This window comes from Grus americana, chromosome 21 (assembly GCF_028858705.1).
Source record: "Grus americana isolate bGruAme1 chromosome 21, bGruAme1.mat, whole genome shotgun sequence".
NCBI classification, from domain to species: domain Eukaryota; kingdom Metazoa; phylum Chordata; class Aves; order Gruiformes; family Gruidae; genus Grus; species Grus americana.
This window is the reverse complement of record NC_072872.1, coordinates 1,464,386-1,490,572: the sequence shown is the minus strand read 5'-3', so window position 1 is coordinate 1,490,572 and position 26,187 is coordinate 1,464,386. Positions and strand designations below refer to the sequence as shown.

General features: G+C 53.4%; 1 protein-coding gene across 3 annotated transcripts; it reads right to left on the bottom strand.

Moving 5' to 3' along the window:
• Positions 1 to 65: 65 nt before the first annotated feature.
• On the bottom strand, positions 66 to 26,187 carry PLEKHM2 (pleckstrin homology and RUN domain containing M2). 3 transcript variants are annotated; one of them, XM_054849888.1, is made up of 21 exons: positions 25,893 to 26,187; positions 14,902 to 15,008; positions 14,647 to 14,756; positions 13,612 to 13,711; positions 12,985 to 13,072; positions 12,298 to 12,484; positions 10,576 to 10,704; positions 10,138 to 10,197; positions 7,343 to 7,577; positions 5,388 to 6,170; positions 5,075 to 5,144; positions 4,898 to 4,988; positions 4,505 to 4,569; positions 4,059 to 4,147; positions 3,404 to 3,536; positions 3,129 to 3,319; positions 2,808 to 2,873; positions 2,171 to 2,330; positions 1,791 to 1,970; positions 1,590 to 1,706; positions 66 to 1,242 (listed from the first exon to the last, which is right to left on the bottom strand). In XM_054849888.1, exons 1-21 carry the CDS (start codon positions 25,950 to 25,952, stop codon positions 1,105 to 1,107), a joined length of 3,159 nt encoding a protein of 1,052 aa, XP_054705863.1. In that variant the 5' UTR covers positions 25,953 to 26,187; the 3' UTR covers positions 66 to 1,104. The 3 variants fall into 3 exon arrangements, with proteins under 3 accessions (XP_054705863.1, XP_054705864.1, XP_054705865.1); XM_054849889.1 differs by lacking the exon at positions 10,576 to 10,704; XM_054849890.1 differs by lacking the exons at positions 10,138 to 10,197; positions 10,576 to 10,704.

The window sequence follows — 26,187 nt, the reverse complement described above, 5'->3', positions numbered from 1 at the left end:
TATCTCCTCCTCCCTGCCCCAAAGCGAAGCCGCAGAAGCCAAGGGGCAGGGGAAGCTGTTGTAGGGCCAAATCCGAGTTACCAATGAATATTTATTCGGGGAGGGGGAAAGGAAGCAGATGTATATACATATACATTCAGTCACATATGTCTTCTCCCAGAAAAAGGCCCTGTGAACGTATATTACACGAGAAGGGCTCCAGATTATTATTATTTAAAAGCTGGGGTTGTGCCCCAAGGGACTTGCCGTAGAGGGCAAGTGGCAAGAGATCCTCGCTGGCCTGGGATGCAGCGAGCCAAGAAGACGGGGACACGTTTGATGGCAGCCACGGGACAACATCTCCTGAAGAACATGGGACTCAATCTCTTCTTTTCCCTGGCACACGGGGCCAGCGTCCAAACCTTAAGCCAGCTTCCGAGATCTAAAAACCACGTTGAGATATTCAAGGCCAGATTTTTGGCCCCGGTCCTTCTTCCTTACCCTCAAATCTCATTGCCTGGCTGGGGAGGGGTGTTGTGATGTCCAGAGATCCCAGGCGAGATCTCCCGGTGCCGGGAGATGCCAGGAGAAGGAGGTGGCGAAGCAGTGCCCTACTCGGTGATTGTATTAGCAAGGAGAAAACATGCACGGTAGCGATTTAGTGTTCCCATCTCACACCACCTCCACGTCCCTACCCTGTTCTAAAATGAACAACTCCTCAGTCCTGCTCCCCACCGCGACGGGGGGATGCTCATCCCCAGCCCACCCTGCTCCCGCCCTCTCCCTCGTTACTAGTGGGATATTACTCCGTGAAAGGCAAATTATTTTGCCCGGTGGCAGCTGGAGGAGGAGGAGGAGGGCGCAGGCTCGCCTGCATGGCTGTACAAGGAAAGCGGCCGAGCTCGGGCTCGCCTCCAAGGTGGTGAAGCGTCCGGTTGCTCCCCAAAACGCACTGGACATCCCCAGCAGGGACAGGGTGTGGGGTCCACGCCTGCAGGCACACTCCCGGTGGGCACCGAGGGATGGCAGGAGAGTGTGGGGTGCCAGTTGGCTGCGGTGCAGCTGGATACAGGCCCCGTTCTCCGAAAATAGGCCCCCGTCAACCATCCTTCCCCCCGGCCAGGGTTAACACCAGGGGTCCCGCTCCGCTCGCCCGCGGCAGAGGCTATCGCTGCGCTGCCAGGCGCTGTCGATGAGGCTCTGAGCGTCTTCGCATTTCTTCTTGACGGCCGCGTCCAGAATGGCCTTGTGCAGGAGATCAATCTGAAACACACGTGCAGGGCCATCAGGAGGGGAACGAACGACAGCCGCTTCTCCCCCTTTTTGTAAAACCACCCCAAAAAACAGATGGGAAAATTGCTTGTGTCATAAATAGAGGTGACCCATGTTCCTCCCCCGTCCCCTTGCCAGCCCTGGACGCTCATGGCCTGTGTGCCAGGGGCCTCGGGCTCCAAATCCCACATCCCATGGTTATATGGACATGGAGGAGCTCCATGGCTCTCCTGCCCTTCACAGGAAAGCTGGGTTCACCCACGCCTTCCTCGGAGGATGCCGGCCCTGTTTGCCCTTCCTTGCCGGAGGAAGGGTGCGACGCAGCCTCACACGCTCACCTGGTAGATGTTCCTCCACGCGGCGTTCAGCGCCAAGAGGAACCTCTCCAGTTCTGTAGTGCAACTAAAATAGAGGACCCAGGGGGGCAGGAACTGCTTGCGGTCCTGAGCAAACTCCTACACACCAAGAGAGAGGCTGGGCGTTACCACCGCGGTCCTTCCCCAGCCCTGGGCTGTCCAGCCCTGAAGCACCACGCTCACCAGGATACAGTACTCCTTGTCGGCCTCTGTAGAGACAGCAGTGATGTCTGTCAGCTCCACAGTGCCCAGTGAGCGAAAGAAGCTTGTCTGGCAGTCCTCGTGGCAGGTGAAAGCCTTCTCGTCCGTCAGCACGAGGCAGCAGGGGACGCAAGGCGTAGGGGCGACACCTTGGGGGATCACCTGCACGGGGTGGGGAAGGGGGGGGTTAAAACCTGGCATGAAGGAGCTCCGTCTCCATGGGGTGATCCACATGGAAGCGCTCCCGGCTCGGGAGAAAACTCCCGTCAGCAGCTCCGTGCCGGCTGGGCCGTGCCCCAAAGGGGCTCTGGGCAAAGGAGGGGGTCGATGCACCCACATTTGGGGGCCTGTCCCCAGCTCACCCCTTTGGAGACAGCCTGGCAGAAGTACTGCATCCAGTCTGCCATGTCTTCCTCGTTCTCGGCGCTCAGCTCCAGGGAGGGCCGGTCCGTCAGGATCACCTGGAAGGAGTGGGGCCGGTCGGTGGTGTTGGAGCGCCGGCATCCCCCACACTGCTCGCCGCTGGGAGAGAGGGGGGAGGATGGAGATCAGCGGGGTGGACCGGCTGGCACTAGCCTGAAAACAGCCTCCGTCTGCCCTCCCTGTGCTGCACGTCGCCCCTTTTCCCCACGAGCGCTCGTTTCCCATCTGTGCCATCTCCTGCGGTTGCTCCAATGACGGCCTCTGTCTCTGCACATCGCGGTGGAGCCAGAGTTGAGTGCGGTGGGTCTCCCAGCACGGCTCTCAGAGGGGTACCTCAGCCCTTCAGAGGCCAATTCCCTGGCAAAGAGTGGGCTTGGCGTGCAAACACCAGGAGGAAATGAGCCCATCTCCAGCTACGCGCACCGGAGCCAAAACAAACGGGCGAGGAGCGAGCAAGGAGTCCTGCAGCATGGACCAGACTGTGGTCTGCCCTGAAACACCTCCCTGAACCCCCAAGGAGCTCCTGATCCCCAGATCCCTGCCGCATCAGGGTGCCACGTCCTACCAGCCGCTTACCCCATGTTGATGGAGAGCAGAGGGGTGACATCCGTGCGGTCCGGGTACTGGTACAAGATCCCGTTGCTGCCGTTCAGGAAGATGAGAGAGATGGTAACCGGAGTCAGCTCGGCTCTGGCAACTGCACAAGCACCCTCTGCCTTTGGTCCCACAGCCACTCCTGCCCTGCCCTCCACCCACGCAGCCTACAACCGGTGGCTTTGGCCTCCCAGGTGACAAGATGGGTCCTCTCCATCTCCCAAGAAGTTCCTGGGCAGCAAACTGGTCCCAGCACCTCCTCCAAGGAGCCCTGGGTGACCCCACTCCCGACCCACAGCCCACCTGAGCACAACGAAGCAGGTCTTCCACTGCTCCTTGCCCAGGTAGGAGGTCCCCGCCTTGTAGTGCAGGATGCCGTCCTTGGTGACTGCATTTTCAGCAGAGGTGTAGCTATTGTTGGTGGGTCCCAGCGCCTCGTCCATGGGGTCTTCCCAGTGAACAAGGCCGTAGAAACGTACAACCACGTCGCACGCCTGCAAGAATCAGGTGGAGAAGTCAATGGGACGGAGTTTCCCATGAGCTGACGAGCTCACGATGGCCATGATATCCAAACTCACCTCGCACTTGGACTCCTGGGCCACAAACTTTGCGAGTGCCAGTTTCTCCATGGTGGCATCCGTGAGGATACTGGGGTACGGGGGCTCCCGGCACCCTTTGATCATGGCTGACTTCAAGGAGACCAGGAAGAACCTGAGGGAGACAGAGATCTCTGATAAGGCCAGTAGCCCCTCATCTCCTTCAATGTGCCCTGATGCCGAAGTGGCTTCCCTTCAACATCGGCCTCTGGTCTTCCAGACCAAAGGGTCTTGAAATCAACCTACAGACCAAAGTCTTGAACTCCAGGGTGAGACTGGGAGATGGACACTCATCCCAACAGAGACCCCAGTATGACCATCCAGGCCCTGAAGAGGTCACCTCCCTGAGCTGACAACATGCAGACACCTGTGGACGTGCCCTGAAGCTCAAGACCTCATCCCTATTCATCCCAAACCACACAAAGGACATGCAGTCTGCATCGCCCAGTGCCTGCAGGGTTTAGCTGGTGGCATCAAACCAAACCCCAGTCCCCCTCTGGTTGCAGGACTTTGTGGTGAAGGGCTATCACTGGAGTCTCTTGCATTCCCCAAATCACACCAGGAGTCCAAGGTGCCAGCCAGAGGTCCTGCACCCCGGGAGGAAAGCACCACGGTTCGCCGCCCAGTCCCTGCTTACTCGGTGAGAGCCACGTCCGCGGTGTCGAGCAGGAACTGCTTCCTCCGGTTGGTGCACACCAGAGTCACCGTCTGCTGATCCAGCCCAACCTGTGCCACATATGACCGGTTAGGGAAGCCAGGTGGGGGATGAGGGTTCTGAAGCTGAACCTGGCTTCTGGCCCCAGGGGAGAAGGTCAGCGGTCGCTCTGTGGTCGCTCTGCTACCCATGCGAAGGCACGAGCAAGCTGGGCACCCCACAGAGGTGGCATTTGAAGGGGATCGTTTCTAACTCTTCCAGTCTCAAAGATTCACTGGTCAAAATGCTCTCTGTGGACAGAGCGCCCCACAGAAACACCCCACTGTGATGCTCCTGACACCCCGGTGGCCGGAGCGGTAAGAAGTGATCCCCCTCCACTCGCCTCCTGCTCCTCCCAAGAGGGCTGACCCGACCCAGGCTGCGCTCACCGAAATGTAGTCCAGCTCGTTATAGGAAACTGCCTCCTCCACCATGTACGGCTTCTCCGCTGCCCCTGGCACAGACACAAAGAGCCACGTGAAGGGGGGCAAAGGAGCCCAGCACTGCCCAGATCCGGGCCGCCACGCAGCAGCGGATGGACCTGCAAACCAAGCTGTGTCCCGGGCTGCACAGAGCTGTGGGGCATGCGTCTCAGGGCTTCTTGGGGGACAAGTCAACCCGAGCTCCCTACTGAGACTGCCACCACTCCAGGGGACATGAGGGAACTGGCAGGAGCTGGCAGCGAAAGCAGTGAGCTATGGTGCCCTAATTTATGGACAAGCCATGGATGAAGCAAGCCTCCCTCCCTGGAGCTGAGCACAGAGGCTGTCAGGACGGGATACCTTTCCTGATCAGATACACATAGCAATCCGTCAGCAGGACATAGATCAGCTGCAGGTTCCCCTCCATGTGCCCAGTGCTCATTCGGATCATCTGTGCGGAGAGAGAAGAGCTCTCAGCCCACGGCTGACACAGGCACAGAGCGGTCCTTCGTGGGAGATCGATTGTGACCACCTTACCCTGAACAACTGTTCCTCGTTCTCCCGAAAGACATGGATCATCAGCAGGAGGAGATGGTTGTTATCCACTCTGTGGAGACAGACAGTAGAGGATGGACATAGATGTGGGGCTGGGTGGGTCCAGGAAGGGCAATCCCCTTCCTTATTGAATTTGTCCACCCGTTGGCCACCCAAGACCTTCTCCTCCTGACCCATCTTCATCCTGGAACAGGAAGGTCTTTGCCCCTCCAAACCCAGGACAAAGAGAAAATTGCCAGCTTGAGCTCAAGATTCTTTGGAAGATGCTCTCCCTGTTGAGCAAACCCAGCCTCACCTGAACTCGGAGGGATGAGTCAGCTCTGAAGGGCTGCCCTGCCCTTCCTCCACACCGGAGTCCTCAGCGCTGCTCAGGGAAGGGCTGGGCTGCTCCTTCTTTGGCTCGGGGAGAGCCTGGGGGTTGGTGGTTTCTGTCTGGCTAGTTTGGGGTTCATCGCTCGTCCCTCCAGACTCCTCTACTGCCCCAACTGCTTCTCCCTCTCTGCTTTCTTCTTCTTCTTCAGGAGCCTCAGGGCTACCAGAAACATGTGGCGGTTGGCCAGGCCCTGGAGTGTCATGGTGGCCACCACCTGGTGCAGCAGCGTTTGGACTCTCGACGGTAAAGCGGTAGAAGTCCATGGGGGCTGAAATTCCCTCACTAAAGTCGCCAGAGGACGATCCATCTGGGGTCTCCCCTGGCGTGCCAGTCCGAAAGGACTGCCCGGGAGGCTCGAGGGGGGCATTCCAGCCACCGGGGTCCAGCTGCCCATTGAGCCTGTCCATCACCTTGCTTAGGGGCTGCCCCACGCTCTCCATGGACGTGTCCTTCATCTCGGGGATGCGTAAAGCCAGCTGCCTGAGGGCAGAGCGCTCGCGACCCTCCTCCTGCCCACCCGGGCTGGGCTCACCAGCCGGGGCAGCAGGACCATCGTCTCTCTGCGAGTCTTCTCTGTCACTCAGCCCGTTCACACCGCTGTCTCCGCTGGCCTGCTGGGTCTCGGGCACTACGGGTGCAGGGGTGTTCACCAGCTCCTCGGGCTTTGCCTTCTTCTTCTTGCCTGTTTTCTTCTTCTTGGCTAACCTGCGTGGTGAGAGACCAATAGAGATGTCACTCATCTGTGCCTACTTAGATTTTTGCAATATTGAGAGGGGTCCCACCCTTTCCCAACAACCTTCCTTTGAAGTTTTCCCTATTGCAGAGAAATCCTTATCTCAAGAATATCGCTCAATGTGTGGGCCACAGAGCTACCGTCTCCATGCCAGCCATCACAAGAAAAGCAGGGTATGGACACTGCTTCCTACCTATCCAGAAAAGAAAAGAGGCATCAGGCTGCTGGATGCAGCATCTTGGGCTTCCTTTGGCTGCAAAGGGGATTACAAATGGATGCGGAGCTAAAATGATGTGGGAGAAATCCCCGTCTGAGAGCATGTTGGGAAGGGAGAAGGTTTCAAGAGGACGTGGGAATGCCATGTCCCCGCCTGCCAGAAGAGGGAGATGCAGGCTGGAGCCCGCTCCAGCTGAATGGCACTTGGCGATGCTGGCTGCGGAAGTGTTCAGGCCTGCCATGGCACCCAAACTGCTGCCAGGTCATACTTGACTGGGACGTGAGCGTGGTTCTCCCCTTCCCTCGTGTCTGCTGGATTGCTGGGTGCGATGCAACCCAGCTCCTCTGCTCCTCCCAGGAAAAACAGGGTGCGAGAGCAAAGCACAGGCCTGCTGGGCTGGTTTTGGGGTGCTCTCTTCCCCAGGTGTGAGTAGACAGAGCCTCAAGCTCTTTGTCTGGGTTAAGGGCTCCAAGGGATCCCTGGGGATCTCCTCTGCAAGGAGTCAAACACAGGCCAGCAGGTCTGCAGAGGCATCTCCCTCAACAGGTTTAGCCACAGCTCACTGACAAACAAGAGGAAGGATGGGAGAGAAGATCTGAGACCCAGAGTTGCTGCTACCCTGCCACCAGCTGGAGAAAGCGTCAAATAAAAGCCCACGGCTTCCTCTGAGCTCTCCGCTACAGACTGTCAGGCAAAGGTGTTTACGTCAAGCCAGCCTGTAGCTCTACAGACACAAGGGACCAGCTCTGTTGACACCTACAGAGCATCAGTAGGTGTCTGGAGGTATAAAACCACTTTCTCATGATTGTATAAAGGCCACACCACAAACGCTGTCTCCATTGGGCTAGACGGGGCGGCACATCATCAACCTCTGGTGACAGATGACACTCAGGGACATGTTTCCAGGCCAGGCAGCTCTGTCCCTACCTGATGACCTCCAGCTCTGTGCAGCTCTCTGACTGGTCTGTTCCTTCAGGGGTGGCTTCTGCCTTCTCCTGGGAAGCTGTGTGCACCGGTGTGGTCTCGGTGGAGGATGGCGCGTCGGCTTTCTCCTCATTGAAGGGGTTGTAGCGCTGCGTCGGGCTCTTCACGGAGGCCTTACTGCCGTTCGCCTCCGAGGCAGTAGAACGCGGGCAGCTGAGCGTGTCCGTGAGGTCTCCATCTGCAAAGACAAAAAGGGAAGAGCAGGATTAACGTCAGCTCAGGCACCAGATCAAGTCAAATCAAGCAAAGCTGCGTGCTTGGGGCTCGGGGCACTACGCGGTCACCGCACTGCTCCAGTGACACCATCCCGGGCACCGGCAGAGCACTGTCGGACCAGCTTAGCTTCAGAGGTTGCTGCAGGCAGCAGGCTCCTTGCGAGGAGGGACAGAGAGGCCAGCGCGCAACCCAGTATCATTCTGCATTTTGCACTCCCTGCAATTTAGATCAGAAATCGGCAGCTGGATTAAGAAGTAGAGGTAGCATCCTTGGGAACAAACTTGAGGGGTCTTGGGGCCACGGTGCTCCTTAACAAGATGACAGCGAGCTAACGAGGCTTCTGCCCCACACTGCTGCTTCTCCCCTGCGACGGGGTCTTAGGAAGACGCTCGCTCGGCTAGAAGGGCAGAACAGAGCCAGCCCCTGGAGCAGCGATCCTTACGGAGCCAGCTGCTTTTCTCCGCTTGCACGAGATGCACACAGAGGGGCTGGAAGTGTGGTGGAGGGGGGACACAGCATTCACCGGGGTCTGAGGACAGCGGGCTGCACAGACAGGTCGTAGCACAACCGGCTTGGCCCGTGTTAGTCTTCAGAGGGAAAAGGAGCAGTGGAGAAGGGCTACAGAGTCATGCTCGGAGTTATCCATCCACAAAGTCACGGTTAAAGGAAGGTTACCCATGCCCTTCTCTTTCTTCAGCAACCTTCATTTCCAAAGCCAGCTAGAAACCTTTTGCTAGGCAGGGAGATCCCTTCTGACGGAAACCACCGCCCCAGCAGACTGATTCGGGGGTGTAGGTTTGGAAACCTCTTAGAAAAATCTAATGAAGGCAGTTTTGTGATGGCTGATTTCAAAACACTGCTTTGTTCCTGCTGAAACGCCTGCTCCGCAGCGTGGAGGGTGTGAACTCTGTCAAGGGAAGTCAATCGGGTGCATTTTTAATGTCTACATTAAAGGGAAAATAAAACGTTTAAAAGCTATTTCAGCCCCAGGCTTCTAGCCTGCATCACCAAAATGAACATCACTTCTTTTGCCTAAACCCTGCTGGTTCTGTTGAGACAAAACGATCTTTGTCCAAAATACAGAACTTTACTCCAAACTGTGTTTGCTGAAAACAGGGAACTGCCCCAACTTTCTTAACCTCTTGCTCCATGTACGAATGGCAAGGAATGCGTCAGTAAGCTAACCTGGCAGGGGGTTACGATGAAAACTTTGCTATGGCTGAGGTTTGCTCAGCATGCAGAAACCCAGTCTGGAGCAGCGCTGGATCCCACGGGAGCTGTGCACACCTCTGAAAACCAGAGGGATTTGCCCCCAGCATCCCTTGGCTTCTCCCAGCCTGCACCCAACACCCACGGTTAAGTTGCTCGCTGGGTTTTGGGTTTGGAAACGTGGTTTGTACCATCTAGGTGTACACTCAAGCTTCAGGGACACGTTAAACCATCTCTGTGGGGGGGGTAAGAAAGAAGATGAGAGGGAGCATGTTAGAGCCCAAGAGCCATCCACATGGAATTCAGGCAGAATTTCCCCAAATATTCAGGTGATACTGGCCAAGGCAATTCAGATCCAGGGCTCCATCCAGCTTTTAGCTGCAAAGGACAGAGCATGGGTGTTATTTCCTCCGGGGGTAAAGCAGAGGGCGTGTAAAGGGTACGCACAGGGACTGCACGTGGAGGAAGGAGAATGAGTTCCTCTAAAACGGGCATGTGCTCTTGACCGTAAAGGCCAAACATAGTTGACAAGCTGGTTTTAAAAGTGGTAAAATAAGAAAAAAAAAAAAGAAGCGTAGTGACCCAAACTAAGCACAGTGATGTGCTGGATGTTGTGGCTTCAAGAGAAACGCTTTGATACAGGAGAGCAGGGTCCAAGGAAGACAAAGCCTCCCAAATTAATCCCTGCAAAAGGCCCAAAATTAAAGAAAGCAGAATTAATTCAGCTGTTTTCCAGGGCTTTCAGGAAATCAATGAAGGTGGATCAGTTTTTCAATCAGCACCCTGCGTGCTTTACCCCAAAGAGGAAATGTACGGCGTAAGGTCAGCTGGCACGGTCACACTCGTTTCGGACGGCTGCTGATCCCTGCCTGCCAGCTTCGCGGTGTGGGCGATTTCGCAGCTTTTCTTTTGTAACCTCGGATAAAGGCTGCTTTATCAACACAGGCCGTTAACGTAACGAGCAGCCACAGAACCACACTCGAAATTCCAGCCTCACATCTGCTACGCCGAGGGCTGGGGCAGACACGTCTGGAAGACACAGAGGCAGAAAAACATCCCTCTGCTCCGGGATATACGGCCGGGTGAGCGTGCCTGCATACGGCAGGAGTCGGGGAAAGTTTTGCACATGGTCTCACGGGAGATGAGACACACAACCTCCCACCTTGGGGATCTTTTCCGCTCCTTTCTACCGAATTCCATCAAGATGTGGTGCTTGCTTGTTAAAGAAATGAACCGGGGAGCATGCAGCAAGCTTCAGGTGGCAGCAATGCAGAGAGAAAAACAAAATGTTGTAACAGATGAGTATGTCCCACCTTCCCAGTCTCTGCTGGGCATGGTCTGCATTGCTGGAAAGACATCTCCAAAATCATAATCTACAAAAACGAGGGATAAAACTCAGGATTAGAAATACAAGTAGTGGGGAGGGAAAGGGGGCAGGGGAGAGTGTGAAGGGGATTTGGGAAGGGAGATGGGAAAGGAGAGAAACAAAACAATCTTCCTCTGGTATCTGAAACGCATGAGAAAATAGTTAGGAAACATGGATGCAAATGGAAACCAGCTGCACTAACTGTTCCTGCTGGATGTTTGCGTTATGGGAGCCACAACGGGGCCAGAGAAGGACGAAGGCCCCATCATGCAAGCTGCTAGAAAGCTAAACCAGAAAAATGGTCGGTGGCATGTACTTAATCAGGGATCCCCTTTGTGAACCTATTTAATTGCTCTGTGCCTCAGTTTCCCCACTTCACACTTACCTCCCATAGATACTGTGATGTTTGACTCATTAATGTTTGCAAAGCCAGGGGTCTGATTAAAAGGAAAAACTTGTCCTCTGATCCTAAAATCCCCAGCTTCACCTATACTCCCAAGGTGGCGAGATGCTCCTGTTGAAATGATGAGCAGTGAAATAGTTATTGAAGTTAAATTCCTCCACGTCAGAGGAACAGCGGCAATGCCTGCCCTCTGAATCTCTGACACCTCCACTGTCCTGGTCCTGCAAGAGGGGACAGCATTTCTACATCAGAACCAAACCCTCTACCCATGGGGAAACTGAGGCACAGGTCACAACTGCTGCCGGGACACGCGGAATAGCTTGCAACAATGCCAAACCCAAAACCCAGCTCCAAAATCTCCTGGATCTCTACTCCAAACCCCTCTTCTCCTGAGCATTAAGCTTCCATCCACCAGATGGGCTGGAGAGCGTAGCCAAACCCAAGTGCCACCCCTTGCCCAGACAATAGGCACAGGTAGGAGATGCGCTGGCACCAAGACGTGTTCCTCTGAGGGAGGAACAGGAATACAAGCCCAAGGGGTGCAGCATGCACTGAAACGGCTGCTTATGCCAAACCTCTGGGGACAGAGAAGCTTCTTCCTGTGACTTTGACTGCCATCTCCAGTTTACCTGGGATGCTGGGGCTTTGACATAAGCATGTCCCCGAAAACAAATCCTTTCACGCTTACAGCACCAGCACAGATGCCATGGGTGAGCCCAAAGCAGTGCTGTGCTTCAAAGCCCTTTGCTAAAACGATGCTGACGCCCATCCTGGGCTTTTCCTTCTCAGCATCTTTAATGTCTGCACATAAAAGGCGACTGGTGGACCCCTGTCTCACAGGGAACCCATCCATATGCGGACTCAGTCCTGAATTCACCGTATCCAATTAACAGCATGCATCGCCCCATCTACTCTGGAATCCCCTGATCTCGCTTTGTTCAAACTGACATCAAAAAAGGAACAGGGCCAACCTATTTTGGATTAGGAACAGTAGCACTAGAGCTGCTCCTTCATGTGAACACGCTTCATGCAGCATAAGAGCTCCCTGCTCCGGTCTGAAGCAGTTAAGGGGGCAGGCATGGGTTACACATCATGCCAGTTCATCAGGATCAACATCCAGCCCTCTCTGACAGGAAAAAGGGGGTGAGTATGACAACTTATCAGGCTGCTCAAGTTAAGATGCATAAAGAGGAAAAAACCGGCACCTCTGAGACGACCGGCTGCCTTTCCCTCAGACTGCAGACATGGAGAAAAGACGCTGGGAAATATTCCCCACCACCTCCAGCGTATTTAGGTCTCTGGACTGCAAAATAAGCAGTTGAAAAAAGTTCTCTACAGCCCTGTGTACCTCCCCTGAACTGGAAGCCACATTCAGATGTGGACACGGCTTTTACTCCACGGGGAGATTTCTCTAGTTCTTGCTGAAACACACCCCCCAGGATGGAAACGTGGCCTGAAGTGACTAGCAGGGGAAGTCCTTCCCTCCTGATCCAAGGCAAAGGGGTGTTCACAGCTTAAATCCCAGCACCTCCCAAGGCAAGACAGGAGAGACTCACAGACTAACTGCTGGGTTTCTTGCTTTGATCTCTTCCAGCCCATCATTTGCTACCTCATTCGGCGTCTCATCTGGTCCGGCAGCTCAGCTGAAGGCGGGTGTGGGAGCACACAGCCCTGACCGCACCTATCTCCAAAAAAACCACTGACCTTCACTGGACGGAGCGATGGCACTGTCGTCCCATTCCAGGTTGGTGGAGGTGACCGAGTTGAAGGAGTTGAGGGACAGGCTGTCTGAGCCGTGCACGGAGCTGGGCAGGCGGTCCTCAAAGTCTAGCAGGTATTGAGGTTTGTAGTAATCTGGCATGTACGGGGCCAGATCCAGGTATGGAGCGTCCTGCAGAGACAAGAGCGTGGGGTGAGTCACGCTCTGAGTCACCGCACACAGTTATTAGCACAGTCAAAACGATGGGGCTGTCCTCGAACGTCCTCTGACCGCCCATTTCTGCTGCCTTTCAGAGGAAACCCAACAGCTCTATCACAACACCAAGGGTTAGCCAGCAGCTTTGTGTTTACCTGGAGGGACGCTGGCATGTCGTACCACACTTGCAGAGCTCAACTCCTTTATCCCCAGCACTCTGCCCTGCAGCTGCCTTCCTTGCACCTACCTCGTTCCTCTTCTGAACAGTAGGAGGAATAACTGAGCAACAGGAATAAATCCCATTGCTCGATCTCCAAAGATCCCAGCCTAGAGCCTTTCCTAAAAGTTCTTCACGATTTCAGCTGAAGGCCAACAAGAAGGTAAACCCTGGACCAAGCAGTCCTGTCGCAGCCAGGACTCCCCCTGCTCCGTGCACCCACTCTCCCAGAGCCAAGAGAAACAGATAAAACACTCACCAGATCCAAGTCAAAGCGGATGAACTCCAGCCCAGACACCAGCGTTAAGAACAAGGTCAGATGATCGTGACTGCAAACCAGGGCGTTCCTGCAGCACAGATAAAACAGAAGAGGTTTAGAGATGTGGGAAAGAGAAGAAATAGCTACAAGCACCCTTCTGTTTTCTTGGTTGTGTGTCTCTGAGCTGCCACACAAACGGCCCCAGAGCTGTGAGCCTGCTGTTTGCCTCCTAAGAGCAATGGCAGAGCTTAAGGGCAGATACGTGTGGCTCAGGGCAGGCGGGCACGTCCACTACATGCTGTCCCCAAAATGAGCTACAGCCAGATTTCCAGGCATCCACCAGAGCTGGGTCCCTGGACAAGAGCTCAGCAGCTTCTTGGAAAGCATAAAAGAGGATAAAAAGTACATCTGGAACTGGGAGTAAAAGCAGTAACCAGGAGAGATGCTTGCAGGCTCTTACAGAGGACAGTGCATCCATATCTGGAACCTTTAAATTAATCATGAAAAACCCATAAGGAAAGGTCAGACCCTGATCAACTGCTTGCTCCCCACTGGCAAATTAGGGCTTGCTTCTGACAAGAAGGGACGCCAACCAGTGCCCAAACAAGAACGAGCTGGGATACTCACTTGACATAGTACTTGTGCAGCAGGCTTAGGTTCTCCTGGAACAGCCTCAAGTAGCTCTCCAAGGAGTTCTCGTTGAGGGCTAAGTACAGCCATGCCCGGCCTGAAAAGAAAGCAGCAGAGAGATTTATCTGTGGGGAAGCGCCTAAGAAGCAAAGCAAGCCTGGAAATAATCACAAATCAGTTAAAACACGTCAAGATCGTTCATTCGCATTTTTATCATTTCAAGGGAGCAACTGACCATTGGGGAAATCTGCGGGGAAAAACATCAGCGGGAGATGAAGGGTCAGATTCGTGATTCGGAGTGGGAATAAGAGACCGCGTGATAGCTGGTTGAGAAGCAGACACACAACTGTGTCTCTCCAGCGAGATGGGAGCCCTGCTGGCATTTCCAGCAGGCATCAGAGACAGGAGAGATGGAGGGAGAATTGCTCTAAATCAGTGCAATTTGAGATATTACACAAATTCTGGTGCAGCGAGAGGTGATGGTGGAATCTGTGCTCAGCTCCGCTCTCACCAATATGGGGCTTGGGAGATGAAGGGTGCTGGGATAATCAGGCAGAGAGGAGGTCTCTGGGCACCGTCCTGCGTCAAAAGCAGCCTCGATGGTCCCAAACATCCACTACAGACAACTCGCAGCAGGGGAGAAGCAGCATCAGGCAAACGACAGCTACAGCAAGAGACTCAGGGGTGAGAGAGGTGATGCCTCCCATCTGCCAGAAACCCTTCCCGGAGCACAAAGCAGATCGCTTTGGTTTCACGACGGCAGAAGCAGGGTTATGTCTCTGACCCAACACTTGATCCTGAGGCACAGTGCAATTATTTCTAGGGCCGTCATGCAGTTACAGTAGGACTCCCACCTCCTCGGCCTCGGCAAAGTGACCCAGACTCAGCGGGGAGCTGCCTGCTGGCTCCCTCGGTCTGCCTGCAGCTCCAACCCTCAAACATGCGGCCAGCACAACCTGCCTGGACCTCCTGCCAGATGTCCCTGAGCCGAGCTTTGCCCTCAGAGCCAAGGCAGCGTCTGTGAATACTCACTGCGTCCCAAGTTGGTGGCCACGTGTTGAAGCACTTCTATCTGTTTGATGGCTTCCCGGCGGGTGAAGTGAACGACCAGAACCCAGTAGCCCGAGGAAAGATCTTGCAGACTAGAAGAGAAAGAAGGTCAGAGGAAGGTTAAGCAAGGGCTTCGTTATCTCCATCCCAATTACTGCCTAGATGGCTTCCCCATGCTGAGGCTACATGCTAGGCAAAGCACAGTGACAAGCAGCCCAGAGGCAGCTCCACGCTTACCCATAGAGCAGCGCGTGGTCCAGATGTTCGCACAGCCGCTGCAGGACCTTGTCATGGTTTCTGATGGCCGGTGTCTCATCTTCACAGGCAGCAAAGTAGCTCTGCAGCTGCAAAAAGAAGAGACAGCATGGCTGAAACGCCCTTCTACAGCCCAGTAAGGACGCAGATGTGGATGCCAATACACTCAGAGCCAGCATTAAATAGCTTTTTTAAATCTCTCAGCTTGCTAAACCTTGATGCAGGTTACTTAGCAATTGGTTTACCCTAAAGGCAGTTAACTCATAAGGAGAACCTCACCCACAAAGACTCATCCACGTTTCAGAGACATGCCAGCAGCATGGCCACAGCTGCACAACCAACTTCCCTGTTCGCTGAGCAGACGGGCTGAGCTGCACAGCCTACTCCTTCACAGCCAACACTACAGCGGGATTTTGGTGGTTCCTCTGCAGCAGTGCAGCCATTGCAAAGCTGTTCAGAACAGAAAAATCAGAGTTCTGGGCTCTGTTTCTGGCTCTGCCATGGACAAGTCCACTCCTCAGTCTCAGGGTCTTGCAATGGGAAACCCTAGCTGGGGAGATTTGTTGCTTCCAGGTATAAAAGATGCTCTGAATCCAGGAGCCTCATTCTTGCAGCACACACACTCTGTGCTAAATCTGTGCAAAAACTCAGCGCAGTTTCAGCATCCCGGGAAGAGACAGAGGTTTTCTTGTTACAGGCAGCTCAAGTGACTGCCGTGATGCTGGGTATTGATGCTAGGCAGCTGAGAGCTGCCCCAGACTTTCAAACACAGGCTGGTACAGATTGCCTGGTTGCACAGCAGCGGGGACTCGGAGGGTGCAAAGGGCAGCGCGGATATGGAAGGAGACTCGTGCATACGGGACAAAGGCAGCTCAATTAATTCCGAGTCATTTGCCTCCACTGGGGAGAGGCTACATCGCTATGATGCATCACGTCACTTAGTTGCCACTTTCTCAAAAATCCGGACAGCTTGACTCATCCTCGGTTAACCCATTCGCAGCTGCAAAGTTAGCTCTGAAGTCAGGGGTATCTGCTGATACCAGCCCTCGGAGGCTTGATACAGCACAAACTGCTTTTCTGCTTCTGCAAAACCTGCTAGAAATCCTAGAAATCCCCTTATGCCGAAATCCTATATCCCTTCCCAGCTGACCCACCGGCCTCCTCCTGCCCCTGGAGCTTACAGATCTATTTAGGTCCCTGTCTCGCACACACTCGGCATTCAGGCAGGGAGATTACTCACCCAGGATGTAATCTCAGCTGTATATGCCACGTTTGTTTGCTCTGGCTGACGACAAGCGAGCGTGGTTCAGCTGAGCCACGACAACACATCACCCATACGTATATTATTTTGGTGACCCGATACGTCTTTGCCCAACCTCACCAGTTAGATGGTAGATTTAAAAACCAAAAACTTGATGGTATTGTACTTGTCGAGTCTGACCTGTCTTCAGAAACTGGTTTCTCCTCCTGAATTATTACTAGAGGCAGAGAAGCTCCTTTAGAAAAATCATCCAGTCTCAAAGTTATGAAGGGGACAGAGAACACCTCATGGACCCTGGGGAACTGTTCCCAACAATATTCTTAAAAATATGAATATCTAGCTCTGACACACTCCTGGCTTGAAGACCTTGGCTCTCTCTGGAGCTCTTAGGTAAGATGGGAGAGCCAGGCATGTTCCTGCACAGAGCAGGTCCCAGCCCTTACGTGGGAAAGAACTGCTGAGCCCGAAGAATCGCAGCCAAATTCCCTCGTCCGATCGCGTAGTGCATTTCACCCTGTCCCTATCCCGTCTAGTCCAGAAGGTAAATCCCCTGTGGAAGGAAACATGCAATACCATTTTGTTTGTAGAGCCACCCACGGGTGCTCCAGCGATGCACAGACTTTTTCACAACACCCAGGTGAGACCCAAACATTTCAGCTCAGCAGCTCTTAGCTGTTTTGTTTTGGGTTTTTTTGTTTTGTTTTGGGTTTTTTTTGAGGCAGCTGTCCCAGAAGATTTACAATATTAATAGGCAGCCCAGACCCAAGCAGGGAGAAGAATGCCCTAAAATCCCACTATTCAAGAACTATTTCAGCAGGATTTGAAGGCAGAAATTCCCGGCTTGTCCCAACCAGGCCGTTGCCCCTGCAGAGAGCTGGGGTACCCTCAGAGGAGGGTTCCTGTCCTGGGTGTTTCTGCAAGCTCTGTGCTCCCTTGAAGAAATGCAGCTGTAGGAGACGGCTAGGGGAAAACCAAACTAACCAGGCCCTACATTAGCTTACCACTAAAAACAAGGAGATACTGAACCAGCTCTACGCACACAGCTCGGGGAGGTCATCTTGGAGGGAACTCTGAGCCCGTCTGTGCTACCAACTAGAGGAATGCCCCATGACAGAGTGACTCCAAGCCTGGGCAGCAAAAGAGATGAGCAAATAGAAACATTTCCTCTTTTTTCTTTCCTTCCTTCTCCGAAAATAACTTATATCTTTGTTACAGTCCTTCGTGTGGCCAGTTCACAGCTCCCAACCGTCTCTGTTGCTACACAGACCGACCTGCTCCCATCATCAGAGGATGCAAACCGTTAGCAAACTGGTGGTCCCATCTCAACATCTCTGAACATCGTGAAGCACCAGGGAATTTCTGAAAAACAGATTTCTCTTCCCTAGAAAAGCCAAATCTTCTCCCCATGAAGGGATTTAAGTTTTCAAGGGCTCGTTCTGCATGATATTAAGGCTTAGTGTTACTTTTAGCTGCTCTGCAAAGAGCACACAGCCTCCTACTCTTCCCAAACCAGTTACCCTCTTCCTGGGGAGGCTACTGGAAAACCCAGCCCCATGGCAACGTCCAAATCAAACCAACCTCAAAAGGCTCAAGTCTGCCCCTCTGCAACGCCAGGAGCCAGAGGATGAGCTGGCGTGGCTGTGCTTTGCTCAGAGTCACGGGGTCACGTCAGCCCTGTGCACGTGGGACCCTGCGAGCTGGAAACGTGCGCTCAGCAGTTTCAGATTTGGATTCGGGCACTCCGAGTCAGTAGTTTAGGAGCTGTCGGTCACAGGGAAGCACACCAAGGGCTCGCTCCTTCCTGAGGGCACAAAGATGTGCCACCACGTTCCCTGGATGGTGCTACATCAAGGGATGGTGCTGTTTCCAGCACCTCTCCAAAATAAACACAGCCAACAGCTTACAGCCCCAAGCAAAGGACGCGCACAGCTTGCTGGAGCACAACAAAGGTGCAATGAAATAGCTTTACCAGTTGGGGAACAAAAATCCAGTTGTATCACTTCCTAAAGGTCCGCTGGCCTGCTCCAAGATCCACTTAGCTGAAAATCTGTAGGAATTACGACCACAAGCATCTCAGGGCAGCGATACAGACAATGGACAATCCCAGCACCCAACCCTGACCATGCAGCGCAGGCAGGAGTGATGTGGCACTGCCCTGAAAAAATGGCATTTCTATGGAGTGTTTACTTCCCTCCTGTAAATCGCTATCAAACACAAACGAATAATTTGAAACCAACCTCTCCCTAATCACGGCGTGGCAGACGGACCTGTTTGGGAGGTGGTGACCAAACTTTATGAAGCATCCACAAAGCAGCTCCCTGACATACCTGGGCAGCGAGCCGGGCTGGAGCCGGGGAAAATTAGGAAGGAGACAAGCAATAAGGTTAAAAAGCATTAACCAAAAGTGACATTGGTCATCTATGGGTTTTCCAGAGAGATGCTCTTCCCCTCATCTTCTCTGCGCTCCAAAACCAGAAGGAAGGGTTGAAAGCTGGCTCAGACAGAGGACTCGTGTGGGGCACGGTAAATGCCTCGAGCCATGACCCAGGTCTATTTATAGACATTCCTACAGCCAAAATAAGTGCCGTCGGCATGCAGAAGGCATCCCTGCCACTCACCGAGACCACTCTGCAGTTCCGACTGTGTCCAATCACCAATGTTGTGACAGCATGGGACAAAACCTGCTTTGGTGAACTGGTTACAAAAGCCCAGACACTCAAGGCTGGCGAGTTAAACACACTTGAGAAGAAAGCAGAGCAGAAGGACATTTGGCCAAAGGGAACAGGGAGCTGGTTTGCACGGTGGGAACATGGGGTTTGCACTCCAGCAATCACACCTTGTCCCCATCGAGGGGAAGGTGGATTTAATTGTTCATCAATCAGGAGGTTTGGGTTTTTTGGTTTGTTTTTTTTTTTTTTCCAGTGATACACCACACCCCACACTGGCATGCACAAAAGACGATATTCCTTGCACAATTTTATAGCCTACCAATTGCACTGCTCTCAATGAGTGTGAAGCTCTCCAGGCTCATTTGCAAAGCTCCTGTGTTGCAAGAGACACCAAAAAACAATCAGGCAGCCACACTGTAAAGTCCATTCTCCCAATCTAAGCATTCTTGTGGCTCTCCTTTGAAATCTCTCCCGTATTTCTACAACCTTATTGAAATACAGTCTCCTGACCTGTTCACAGCTGGCCACAACCCAACCAAGTCTTCATCTCCTCTCCGTAAATCTGGCCTGCAGATGTTTCACTAGCAGCTTTCCAACACCAAATTAATTTCCTGGTTCAGCTTAGTATTTCCCTGGCAGGACAAACATGGTGAAAGAAAAGCAAACAGCCCAGTCAGGCACCCTTTGCATTTCTCTGGCTCCCTAACCACAGTGCTTGCTGCATGGCAAAGGCGAGAGGTGCTCTGAAACCCACTTTTCCAGCCACAGCACACAGACTGACGAGGAGTTTTCCCCAGCTTCAGGAATTCAAAACAAAAGCAGTACCACGAAGCAGCAAGTGGACAGCCAAAACCTAACAGAAGCTGGCAGCAGCCTTTTTTCCGCCTCAGTTCCTGTCCTCTCACCATCTTCCCCAGCAGCTAGAAAGACTCCTCCAAGCTATCGAGTAGGTGCTTTTCTTTGAGGGCAGTATTTCGTGAGCCATCCAGGCAGGCAGTTGGAGATGGCATGTTACCTACTGGACTGCACAGCCAGAATAAGCCTCTGCAGCAAGAGCAAACCCATACACTTTCCTGTGAACACAGCTAGCAAAGTTGTCCAAGAATGTGATTAAAAAATGCTGATTAAGACGCCAGCTCTGGGTCTTGGCACTCCAGGGAGCATCAAAAAAAGGTGGCAGGAGACTGACCTTGTCCCATGCAGGCGATAACAGCTCAATCCCAAGGGAAGGGGCAATGGGCAGGGACAGGACAGACACATAAAAGATAGATAAGCAACCAGCACTCTCATATCTGCTCAGGGGAGTACAATGGCAAATGGATAAAGAGGAGGCTGAACTTCTCTGCCTGGAAAACTCCTACTCTTCCATACCACCCATAAAAGCAGGCTGAATTTCAAGGCAGGGGCGTTATTCTTTCTTATACGCTTGTATAACGCAAAGCCCTAAAACTTCAGCTCTAGCAGGACATTTTGGAGGTTGCATACATCATCTGACTCAACATTTCTTACAACAAGCTTCCAAACCAGCACCGGCCTCAGCACCCAGCCTCAGTACACCTCGCCTGGATGAAATACATTGGCACGCTCAGAGCATCAACACGTTGAAGGCACCACAAGTGACGCTGGAGCAGCCTGGAGAGAAACAGAGCGTGCTCGTGATGTGTAGAGACAGGAGCCTCAAACAGGTGAAGCTGAAACCCACAGCGAAGATGCTCCGTGGGTGGAAACACAAAGCTTTGAATCATTTACAATCCAGCACCCACAAGGTTGTCAACTCCTGGACATATACACTCATCAGCTCCCACACCCCCGAAGGCTTTTCTTCGTTATTCCTGAGCGGCAAACCTTGCAGCAGGCTGGGCCTGTGCGTGGCTCAGCCAAGGACAGGATTTTTTTTTTCCAGCAGTGATACTTGCAAGTCACAGGGAGCATCCCATTCCTGTGTCACGGCGAGCAGAGTGCACGGAGCAGGGGACGGGCACGGAGCTGGCTGCTTGGAACAGAATCCCTGTGCTCAATGAAGGCAGACGGAAAGGTCACACGCTCGGCACAACAGAGAAAACAGATGTCATGGGAATAAAAAAACCAAGCCCGGATGGTAAACACAGGAAAACAAGCAAGCACAGGGTGCTTGTGCCCTGCAAGTCTTGGTAACGGCGATGCTCTCCCAGATTGCTGCTGCTTACTCACGCACACTGGCTCTGAATCTCTCCCCGTAGATGAAGTCCTCTGGCCTGCAGTTATTTCGGTTACTCCTCTTGGACCAGGATATCAGAAGCGAGGAAAGCTGAAATCGCCCAACAGCCACTGAACTTGCGCAATCGGAGGCGGAGAGGCTCACAGGCAAGGCTTCAGCTCCTCGTACAAAACCCACTGCCAAAATTCAGCCTCCTAAACCAATTGCTCTCCCAGAAAAATGCTTTGTGTTAGTGGTCGGAGAACAAACGGGACTTTTTTTTTTTTCCTCAAAAGGCTATCATAGCCTGGTCCAACAGCTGGTTTTGAGAAACACCTCCTCTGGGTATAAAGAGACAACATCAGTTTAGGTACCCACAGAATCCAATCCCCTTGCTACTGCAGAAGACGAACCTTGTACCATCACTGGGCCTGCATCAGGATGCGGCATTAGGAGTTTCCAAAGAGATAAACCTTGAAATACTCAAGTAACCCAAGAAATACACTGCTGCGCTCTCAGCAGAACCACAGCAAACAGCTTTGTTCGCTCGTCAAACAGTGGCAAAGCCCTTAGAAGACCACCAAAACACACAGTGTCAGAGCTGCAAGCGTTCGTAGACTTCTTAAAGCACCTGAGCAACCTTTGTGTCTTTGTGGCTGACTTATGAGGTCCGTGAGATTGCTGCTAGCTTCAGCCATGGGCTTCTGGCAGTCTGGCAAACCTGGTACACGTGGCGAAAGGGTATGCCAGGACTGTCAAGGAGCGCGGCGCACACGTACCGATGCGGATCCCTGCTGTGTGTTCCCTGCAGCAACAGCGGATGTGACCTGGAGTAAACATGAGCGAGAGGAAATACCCTGGCAGAGATAAACCCCCCTGTGGTCTCAGAGCCAGCGAGGTGCCCCTCAACGGGAAGCGGAAAGCAAGTTGCTATTTGGCTATTTTCACATCTCCAGAATTGCTACCTCTGTGTCACGGTGGCTGGGCTAATTAAATCCACCCAGCCGGAGATAAACACCTTCCCTACATGATTCGAAGATGGATGCTCCACTCTAGCGCTACCTGCTCCTCTCTAGGACATGGGCACTAAGCCATCCCCAAATCTACCCTCTCTTGCCGTGCAGGAGAATCAGAGATGCTGCAAGGCAGAGCTCAGGGAGCCCGGGGGACTGCAAAGACATTTCAATGGTACAGGGCTGAAAATCTGATCCGGAGACAAGCAGAAAAGGCACAGCATTCATTCACTGTGGGGGAAGTGGAAACCTTCCCAAAGTCATGCGTAAACAGAGCAGAGCCAGAGCTTTTGGCAAAAACTCCTGCAACATCAGCAAAAACCATCGCTCCACCTGATTGACACGCACCAAGGATCAGCTGCTCTAGAGTTCATGGGAATGCGTGTCCTTCAAAGCCAGTAGGAAAGCTTGAAAAAACAGAGAAGACCCCCCAAAATCTTGGATTCTGATCTCTTTTCTGATTTTAATTTTAGCTCCTGGAATTCCCAATGAGGAGCGTCATTTAAGGCCATTGCATTTTCACCACCTAATCACAGGCAGGACAGCAATAAACCTCTCCTCAACCCACTGCAATGTCAAGGAGGGCATGGAAATCCAACAAGAGAATACAAAACCTCTATGCTACCCCGACCGGGTCACCTGTGATAGCTTCTAGCTACCAGGAGATGGTTGGCCAAGGATGGATACGAAGCTGTTGGCATTTCTAGTGTGCTTATCACGGCAAGAGTTCAACTGAGAAGCACCAGGAGGCTGCTCTCATCCCACTGTTGCTGCGCACAATAATACCTCCTAGAAGAAAACAAGCACTTGAGTGAACAAGGGTCTGCAGCACACTGGGAGAAGATGCACAGAAAGCAGTGAATGCACACTGAGCCATAACATGCCCAGCTCCAGCCTTCTGCCTCAATAAAGCCCTAATTCTTTAAAAAAAATAAGGGTTAGGCATCAATTTGCACAGTAATTTGTGCTGAAGCACAGCCCTCTTAGCAGAAAGCTGGGTGAGGGAGCGCTGGATGGGAAAGAGGAAAAGAAATGGTCATGAGGCAGAAGCAACGAGCTCCGTGGCATCACACTGTCCACGTAATCAGAGCAGAAAGCATTGCCCCCTGAATTAACTTCTGTCTCCCAGGGAGGACAAGCTGTAGATGGGAAATCAACACCACGCTTACAATTCCCTTGGGTGTGTGCTGGAATTGAAGGCGGCACCCAACTCGCTACTGCTGAGCTCTCCCAACCTCTTCTGAAGCCACCAAGAGCAGCAGCCTCTTGATATCTCTCCAGCTGCAGGGGACAATTTATGGGGTGTCTAAATTAGATGTTCTGCCCCCCTCTCTGCAGTCAAGGTTTGATCTCACACCCCCGCAGTCAGTGGCAAAGCTACCACTGATCTCTGAGATATGGCTGAAGTATGTGAATGGTCCAGCCCTGGCACTTAGGTATCACACAGAGAAACCCACAGGTTTGTAATTACCTTCTCCAAGCAGGTTTACGTCCCATCTTTTCTAGCTGTGCTCCATCCCTCATATATTTCTAGGAAAATTAGACAGAACAGTCCTGTTCACTGAGGCTCGAGGGATTCACTTGGAACCAAAGCACTTTTTTTTTTTGCTGTTGAGTTCTACAGAATTTACTCACTGATTGTGCTCTAACCCCCCCCCTCCTGAAATTCAAAAGCACCCTGGAGAAACTGAAGTCACAGCCAGTTCAAGTCAAAGCCACAGGTCTCTGTGGCACAAACCCTGCCCAGGGCTACTCGGTGAAAATAAGGCATTTTTGCTGCTGCTACTCAAAGCCTGACATCATTACCAGGTACCTCAGCCTTCAGTGGTGGTTTGTCCCAGTTTGCCCAGTCTCAAGGTGGGGTTTAGTCCTGGCTGTCTTCTAAAATAACATCTGACTTGCAGTCCACGGACTGCTGAGAGTCCACAAATTCCTCTTTAGGTCTAAAGCTCAGAAAAGAAAACCTATCACCACCATCTGGCCAAAAAGTGGTGTGGAGAGGTGCGCACATCACTGCAAACACATCTAAACCCTCTGCTCTACAACTCAAACCTGCAACGATGGTGAAAGTAAGGGGCGAGCAACCTACACAGCTAGGAAGCTTTTGAAATCAGAGACGAGATACTTGGAAAACTCCTCCACACCTCATGACACAATCCTGGCAATGAGGAGTTACTCAAGACGGACCCAGAGGTAGGGAGAGGAGGATGAACGAGATTTGATAGCATTTCCAACAGGGACCTCTGAAGATTTTCTGAATGCAAATAAATTACGTCCAACAAATACTGCGTGGGAAGTAGTATATCCTTATACATATGGGGAAACTGAGGCAGCTATGTCAGCACTGTTAAACATCATAACAGAGCTTGGGAGCAAGCTGAACGTCCACTGATTTCCAAGTAGATAAAAGATTATCCTTAATTTTCAGAGGACAGAAAGGTGAGAGGACAGAGGACGGGATCACCAATGGAAGAAAAGAGAAAGGCTGGGAGAGGTTTGCACGTCCATCCTACGTCCCAGAGGCGATGTCAGCCTATCCCTTCCTTAATAGTGCCAGGAACTCACTTGTGATGGTCTTCGCGAGACAAGTTTTCACGGATGAATCCGTGTCAGGACACATTGCAGATCACAGGAAAACTCCTATTCCATAAGGCAGCGGAAACCCACCAACTGGAGAAATATCAGTGAGTCCAGAAAGCATCCTCTCCCCCCAAACTTGGGCCAAAAACTGAAACAAGACTCCCTTTACCTCCTCAAACAGAGCTGCGTTCTTTCTCAAAGATGGCTGGAGCTCACACATGGACCAGGCAGGACATGTGGCCCAACCCAAAACTTCCAGCATGTCCTTACAACTCACTCCTGTCACCGCCCCAAACAGACGTCCGCGTCCTGGTCCCCTTTGTGCCAGCAGACATTCCCCACCAAAGAGATGGGCTTTAAAAAACACTCTCGTGGGCAGCAGATGCCAAGGGGCAAGGAGAAATGAGGGGCAAGCAGAAGGACAAGGTGAAAGATGAGGATGTGTCTTCAGACCTCTCATTTTGAGGGCTCGCACCAGGGCACAGCAAACCCACGATGTACACCTGGCTGGAGGGAGGACCTCTCAAAAGAGGGTTTCACGCTGGACTCGTCCAAATCTCCCCACCATACAGCCCCAAGAAAAAGGATTCCCCCCAGGATCCCTCCAGTCCTGTCCATAGGAGAAAGAAACCCTTTGAAAAGGGGGAACTCCAGTATACCCTGACCAGCAGACTGGGGCTCCTGGGGGTGACCCATGGCACCAGCAAAAAGGATGCCTCCAACATCACATCCCCAGCACAGGGGGTCCCTAGAGACATCCCTGTACCTGCACAGAGGATGTACAGGTGTCCCCTGCCTCTGGCAGAGGGGATGCCGGGTGTCCTTGACCCCACGCTCCTGTCCCAAAGAGTCCCCCAGTGTCCCTGGGGTGTCCCCAGCCCCCTACCTTGGGTGTAGGGTGTGCCTAGGGACTGTTCCCCAGCCTCACACCTCAGGCAGAAGGGTCCCTAGGGACTGTCCCTCAGCCCCACGTCTCTAGTGGTAGTGTGTGTCTGGGGGTCCCCAGGAGTGTCCTCCAGCCCCGCATCTCAGGCAGAGGCAGTCCCCAGGGATATCCCAGGGCAGAGGGATCCCCAGGGCTGTCCCCAGGCCCAGAGCCCTTCCAGAAGGGATCCCCAGGGTTGTCCCAGGGCTGTCCCCGGGCCCAGAGCCCCGGCAGAGGGGGGTTCCCATCCTCACACCCCTGTCAGAGACGGGGGGGGGTGGAGGGGTGGTGTGCATGGCGTGTGCCTCCAGGGCCACCCCAGCCCCACACCGGGGCCCTCGCCGCCCACCTTCTTGACGGAGAGGGAGATGTTCTCCAGGATGCGGTCCTTCACCTCCGCAGGCTCCATGGCGCCGCCGCCCGCCGCCACTGCTGCTGCTGCTGCCGCCGCCGCCCGCCGCCGCGCCCGCCCGGCGGAGGCCGAATACCGGCCCACCCGCCGGGCCCGCTCGCCGCCCCGCCGCCCCCCGCCGGCCGGCTCCGTCCTGCCGGCTGCCCCGGCCCGGCCCCGGCCCGGCCTGGCCCCGGCCCGCCGGCTGCGGGGTGGCGGCCTCCGTCGCCGCTCAGCGCGCCATGGTCGCGCC

Coding starts and splice junctions, on each gene's coding strand:
- PLEKHM2 (XM_054849888.1), bottom strand. CDS start 25,952: ATGGAGCCTGCGGAGGTGAAGGACCGCATCCTGGAGAACATCTCCCTC. Junction 13,712..14,646: donor GGCCACCAACTTGGGACGCA/GTGAGTATTCAC, acceptor CTTTCTTTTCAG/GCCGGGCATGGCTGTACTTA. Junction 4,570..4,897: donor TGTGTATCTGATCAGGAAAG/GTATCCCGTCCT, acceptor TGTCTGTGCCAG/GGGCAGCGGAGAAGCCGTAC.